The sequence below is a fragment of the Neodiprion lecontei genome, chromosome 3, assembly GCF_021901455.1.
Source record: "Neodiprion lecontei isolate iyNeoLeco1 chromosome 3, iyNeoLeco1.1, whole genome shotgun sequence".
NCBI classification, from domain to species: Eukaryota; Metazoa; Arthropoda; class Insecta; order Hymenoptera; family Diprionidae; genus Neodiprion; species Neodiprion lecontei.
The window spans coordinates 42,787,236-42,794,114 of record NC_060262.1 but is presented as its reverse complement, the minus strand read 5'-3'; the positions used below and the strand labels follow the sequence as shown (position 1 = coordinate 42,794,114).

The 6,879-nt window shown below is 40.9% G+C and overlaps 1 protein-coding gene across 1 annotated transcript; it reads right to left on the bottom strand.

Annotated features, from left to right (window-relative positions):
- Window positions 1-2,878: 2,878 nt before the first annotated feature.
- Window positions 2,879-3,891, bottom strand: LOC107217997. Its single transcript, XM_015655729.1, has 3 exons — window positions 3,798-3,891; window positions 3,276-3,460; window positions 2,879-3,079 (listed from the first exon to the last, which is right to left on the bottom strand). Exons 1-3 carry the CDS (start codon window positions 3,889-3,891, stop codon window positions 2,879-2,881), a joined length of 480 nt encoding a protein of 159 aa, XP_015511215.1.
- Window positions 3,892-6,879: the final 2,988 nt, after the last annotated feature.

Below are 6,879 nucleotides of genomic sequence, written 5' to 3'. Positions count from 1 at the left end.
TTGTTCTTACTTTTCACCTCTCTCGTCTAAGATAACAAATTTGAGAAATTGGGCCACTATCTTGTATCTGCGGATGTTCGAATAGTGGTCCAATCGAATCTAATGGAACATACGAGAATTGGAATGATCACTTGAAATAATTGTCTTTCTTCGAACAATCAAAGGGTATCGTTGGGTATCGTAAAAACATGTGCCTGGCGGTTCATAACTCAATAATCCCCTCCACCCTCTCCAGGGAGTAAAAAAATAACATTTTACGCATTCGACTGTTTTGTCTCAAGACTCGACTCACGGATCCTTATGAAAAAAATTATGAGTATTCATTACCAAAAGACCTTTTATGTCGATTAGTTTCGATGCAAGACGCCGCTTGTTGTTTAAATGTTAATGAAATGTCTTATTTCAGGGCTAAACCTAATAAGTCGTAACAAAGTATTATTTTAATTTTGTCGTTTATCAACAAGTCAAAGTCAGATTTTCCGAATGAAAATAATAAATTGTTACGACTTATTATGTTTAGCCCTGAAATAAGACGTTTCGCCAACTCACAGCTCCCATACACCGTGTGGCGAGGCTGGATATGAAAAATTGTACTGTTTAAAAGGAAAATGTCGATATTTTGTAGCTAATCAGACAACTTTTTCTCAAAACATGGTCTGGACTGATAATAAAAGAGTGATAAAAAAGTGCAAAAACCATCATTTTCGACGTGACGTGCCACTGAAAAAAATCTTAAATAATTCGTAGAGGTAATATACACCTGGAGCAATTAAATGCCGACAAAAATTTTGTTACATTGATGAGCTTTCGAAATATAATGATTTTTTACTTGTATGAATTTGTTTCGGGACCTTGAGAGTGGCCTCTCGTACCGAAATTAATTGACATAAGAGGTCTTTTGGTAATGAATACCCGTATTTTTTTCATAAGAGATCCGTGAATCGGGTCTTGAGATGAAAAAAAAAATTGAAAGCGTAAAATATCATTTCTTACCCCCCGGAGAGGGTGGAGGGGATTATTGAGTTATGAACCGCTGGGCACATGTTTTTATGACACAAGAGACATTTCTAAACGGATAGTTTGAAAATCCCGAGTCAGGGGCATTTGGCACCTCTTAACCAGGGTCATCCATTTTCCAATTATTTGAATTGTTCATATAATTAGCAAAGTCAAAGTCAGTGAAATTGTGCGGTTGATCAATGATTTACAGCCCTTACAAACAATTAAACTCCATTTTGTGAAAAACACGACAACGTCACAAGAGGGTTAATTACGGGTCCATTATTAGTCAATAAGATTGCTACAATCTAACTGAAAATCGAATCACTTGAAACGATTTTTTTTAAGTATTTTGGAGTATGCGAATTATTCGAAGACTTGAAATCAGCGCTTGGAAAATCGAATCTGATATCACTATGCCACTCACGTCGAATTATTCGTGATTTCGAATTATTCGTGTACCTTGATAGTAATATCAATGTTTCACTTGCATTGTACAAAATCGGCCAGAAAAGACAATCAGTTCGGCAAATAAGTGAGGTTCACCGGGTATTTCGGGCAAAGATCGTACTTGGGAAAAGCTGAAATCATAACAAGATGGTCCGACCAGCGAAAGGCAAAATACGTACGCAAACGAATTCGCACTTTAAGCGAGAATTAATACGATAGCGAGACGTGGCGAAGAGCGGAGCTGGGACCGGGTGCTTTGGTAGCCTGGTTTATGGCAAGGCATTAGCATAATATGATCGTTTATGATTGAGCAGCAGGCTGATGCGGGCAGGAAGGTAGGTGGTAAAGCAGAAAAAGATGATAAAAGAAGGCATGGAAGAAGAAGAGAAAAAGAAGAAACAATAGAAGAAGAAGAAGAAGAAGAAGATGATGTAGAAGTGGGAAGAGAGATGAAGAAGGAAAAATAGTAGAAGGGGCAAGCTAAGAATTCCCCTGGACGAATAATATAGCCAGAGCGGTGCGAGAGTAGCCGAAGGATATTTTCCGCGGGTAATTAGCTCCGCTACATAAGAAGTATCGAGAAATGAGTAGTAAGAAATAAGAGCTAATAAGAAATGGAAATGGTATTTTAATGAATCGTAAAGCTACTCTTCGGTATCCCCCCCTGTCCGATCATCCCTCTCGACCCCAACGATTGCACGCGGTGTTCTTCGATTTCGCGAGTCAATCTTTTCTGAGTGGTACTTTTTTTAAACCGCACTCGCCAATGATTACTTCCTATTCACCTATTTTGGGCTCTCGTTCGTCTCCATTTGTAATATTAAACTTCATGTTTCAACTTAACACGGGAGGCCTCAAATCGGTCGGAATTCACTTTCCCAGGTGTATGTTGCGATTTTCCTTTGAAAAGAGTTGCCAATTTTTAGGCAAACAATTTTATCGAGTTGTTCCCAAACGTGGTGAAAACGTGAACTTTTCTAAAAAATTGTAGATCCAGTCACTAATTTTATTAATTACGATCACCAACCTTTCGATGAACACTAATAATAACGTGATCTAATTCCTTATAGAAGAATTAAATACGTTCTACATCATGCAAATCGAAAAGAAGTTTGACTGATGCGAAAAAACATTCAGTTGAAACAAATTCAATTCAGGATTGAACCCGAGCGAACATGTGCGTGGATTTACTTCAATGCGAGTGGCAGTCTAAAAATTAAATTTATTCACTATGCCTCTTAAAAGAACATCACATCAAGTACGTATTGATAGGCCAACGCGTGTTCGAGCCAAGCCAAGCGAAAACGTAAAAATTTCTTAGAAATCTTAGGGCATTTTTACCGAGGCTGCAAACGAGGGTGATAATTTGAGCGGTTGCAATGATCAAAGGATGATGCTGGGACGGAGTCGAAAGAGGAAAAAGGTATGGTCACTTCGGCTTCTTGGTGATGACTGAGAGGTAGCAAAAGGCGCCGACGTCAGGTATGGGCTGAGAGGCCAAGAACGCACCGCCGTCAGGCGATCGTCGCATGATCTCCGACCTCTGTGCTCCCCCCGCGATCACCGAGTCGCCGGATTTTATTGTCTTGGGTGGGTTTATGTCACAGACGCCTCCCTCCGAGACTCCTGGCTGCAATCAATCGTGTCCGGAAGATTTGTTATTAGCTCCTTCTACCTACGATACTCTTCAAGTGATACGTATTTCAAAGAATTCTGAATACGAATACGGCAACTTTTGCGAAGCTACAGCCTGGCTCATTGATTCGTTTCTTCCTTCGTTCATTAATTTATTTTTATACCAGAGGTTTGATTTACTATGAGCTAACCAGAAGATTTGCCATTGATATCATAGAGCTGCCTGGAAGCGGAGGCTTGTCAAACGGTGGCTTGAGGGTGCCCTCTTGGACGTTTAGCACCAAGTAATACATAAAGTCGTTCCGTAACTTCATTTCGTCGATGGTGTTTGCGCCTGTCTTGAGGTATCTTAGCCATCGGACCGCCGTCTGCCTGTCTTTTGAGAGAGAGAGTAAATCCAACATGCATCCGGGCCACACCGTATGAGATCGGAACAGCTTATATACTTATGTGTGAAACCAAATATCTTCTATGTCGTATACAACAGTGCGCTGATTACTTATTACAAAACGACTGATCTTGCGTGCGGATCATTAATTATTTTCATTGGATACCATCAAATTACTGTCTTAAGATAAACGACGTTCGAAACAAAACCCCTCCCCCCCTTTGCAAATACCTCTTGTGAGGGTGTCTTCCTAAGATCCGGAGGTCTAGAAATCATTATCGTCTGATTTACAAGAAAACATATTTTGCGTAAAGATCGGGCTAACCTTGAATATTTCTGATGTTCGGAAGCATAGTCTTGACAATGAAAAGGTTGTAGTTGCAATCGTAGATGAGGGAGTCTCTGAGCTCGGTCGACATCGTGAGGAGTAATTTATCCCCGTGCGGTAATCGATTAACGAGTTACGAATCAAGCTGAGCTCAATAATAATAAGAAAATTTTGACAAATTTAATGTCATCGCTCACTCTAGGATGTTTCGATGCACCCAAACTCGCGATGTAAACGTGGTAATAGAAAATTGCGCATCGCATTATACAATCGGGTCTGTCCCTCTATACCGAACCAAATAGAACGGTACATACCGGGAATCGTGTAATTATTGTCATTTGTATCGTCGAGTAGGCACGACGACGACGACGACGACGTCCGCACCACTGACGTAGCAATAATGTGACAATGCGCGATGCGCGTCGGACGCGCGAGCTTAATCACTAATGAGCGTAGCGTCCTGGCTAGTCCAACACGACACTTTGCTCTATTAGCATCATGTCCACACGGCAGGATCGCAATTATTTACCGATTACGATTGGTGAAACGAGTATCGCATTATACGAATTACAGGTGGCTGGCTTTACTATTCTACTTCACTGATTGGCGGTTTCGCCGCTTTTGTCTCGTTAGTATCCGTATTATTCCGGTCCATGACTCCCGTTTCGACTGTTATTTGGAATTTATTGCCCGAGAATTTATAATGGCGGCAATGATCCGTGCTCTGCTGTTTTCACCGTTTTCTGTGGATCTTCTATATACATTGTAGAGTATATATCTTGATACTCAAACTCGTGTAAGACACCTCCATATACGGATACATGATTGGGCGAGTGAAAAATAATAAGGACATTCTACTGTGATGAGAACTTAATCTTGGAAATTTTTTTTTTTTTTGCAATCATTGAAACATGCTGTTCAATCGTCACTCGCTGAAAAGTTATGCCTATAATGAAATCTAGAACCGGAAATCTGGGAATTATCCAATTTCTTTGAGCAGAGGTGGTCGTTTACTGGCACCTCCGATATGTCAGATGAGGGACTATAAAAATGCAGATACACGAAACTTTTCATAATTTAGAACTAAGACTTTTTTAGATAATAAATTAAAAAATCACAAGAAGTATGAAAAACTTCTCCCAAATAAGCATAACCTCAACCTTTTAAGATATTGATTGTAATCGGATGGTGAAAAAGAGTTCCACGCTTATCTAGGCTTCTAAGAGTCGTCAGCTCGAGCCGCAGTAGATCACTTCTATAGTTCACAGTGGTTCAAAAACTCTGTGAGATTGCTAATTCAAAGAGCCACAATTCGGCGACGGGTAGAGGAATGAACGGAAGGCCCGTTGCGGCTCGTGAAAGAAGGGAATGGGTGTATCACGCAATCGTGTGATTCGCACCTCGTAATCCGGATGAATGAAGCGGTTAAAGCCGAATGATGGTAACAAAAGAAATGGAGGAGGCAGCATGTGTCGCCGAATGCCTTCAATTTTTGCCATTCTTGTGGAACTCAAGGCTGGTTTACGCGGTACCTACAAATCGAACAGTTGTCACATTTGTTTACCACAGTCAATTGGAACAAGGGTCCGATCGCAAAGCCTCGGAGTAATGTTCAAGAATGTATATCCTTGCGTGTGTTGTACCAAAGTAACCACATATAAATGGTATTGTGATAGAACAGCGAGGCTACGCGGTCCAGCTCCTGTCCGCATTCAATCGATTATAAGGTGACACACGGGACGCACGACATAAGCCGCCTGGAATCCGGAAAACGGGCGAACGGAATCTTTCGAAAACTTGGAATGACTGGGAAGAGAAAAGTGTACGTTTTTATATCGCGTATGGAATAATAGAATATCTGGTATCATACACATTCTAACATATGAAAGCAAAGAATCCGACAGCGGCCACATGCGGTGATCGAGATATGCTGTAAAAAATAATTGCCACTTAATTGCAATGCTAATTGCAATAATTATACGTACACGTCGTATATTATGATAATGAGATGTGACAGGAAGAGTTGCCGCCTGCATACCCGGAATGCAACGCGGCGCACACACTCACTGAACGTCCTCGTTCTTCAACTTCCGGCTTGCACATCACGCGTGTAGCAGCTGTTTTATCTACGAAACTGACAATGAGCTTCAAGTCTTTTTCCACTGTACATACACGAGTTTGGCAAACTGTTACCTCTGCCACCTCATCTGTAAGTTTACAACTTGCTTCTATTCGTCTGGATCCAGTCCTTTTTTCTTCTTTTTCCCATCACTATCAATCTTGTCGTTACACATGTGTAAAGTTGTAAGACTCAAAGCACCATTATGATATTTTATTCCTTTTTACAGACCACAACTTTTGAGATACAAATTCAAGTAGTGAGCGTAAGCTGACGAATATGATAGTACGTAAAAGTTTTCAAGTAACCTTAGGTAGAGCAAAAAATTTGTCTAACAATAAGTGCGAAACACTGGCACAAGAGTTATTGCTGCAAACGAGAGAAAGAAAAGTGTAGACGAAATGTGTGATACGCGCATTTATACCGACAATTCGGTCAATCTTTAGGTTGCTTCCGAAAATTTCACATGACAGGTTCAGCAAGTGTCGATAAGAGAAAACGGTGTCAGAGATTGAGTTGAAACAAACATACCTCAGCAATCATATAACCTAACAAGACTTGTCCCAACTTTTTCAGGATGCCGTATAAAGAGCGTAGAACGCTTGCCAAGGTCAGGGAATTCTGGAAGGGTTCCTTTGCCGGTGTTTTTCATGTCTTTTTTCATAATTTTGTTTTTCCGCTATCTTCTGTCTCTGTTTCTACTTTCCTCTTGTATGTGAACAATTCTCTAGCTGTAAATTGCTGTAAGTATATCCGCAAGGCTGAGGGTGGGTACGGTGCCACAGCCTGAGGAGGAATACTAATTAGTCCGGGAACGATTTATAATTATTCACGTAAATGCGACCAACTCGTCGCGCTCTTCCTTCATTACGAGGCAAGTAAGTGACTTTTAAGGCACGCGATCACGTCAAGTCGACAGTGCAAGCAACGGTCGCCACCTCTACGTTTTCTCCTGTACCT

Bases quoted from the DNA above. Each gene is read 5' to 3' on its own strand.
- LOC107217997 (XM_015655729.1), bottom strand. From the start codon at position 3,891: ATGTCGACCGAGCTCAGAGACTCCCTCATCTACGATTGCAACTACAAC. The intron at 3,461-3,797 runs GTTAGCCCGATC...CTCTCTCAAAAG, and splicing joins GAACATCAGAAATATTCAAG to ACAGGCAGACGGCGGTCCGA. The intron at 3,080-3,275 runs GTTAGCTCATAG...GATTGATTGCAG, and splicing joins TATCAATGGCAAATCTTCTG to CCAGGAGTCTCGGAGGGAGG.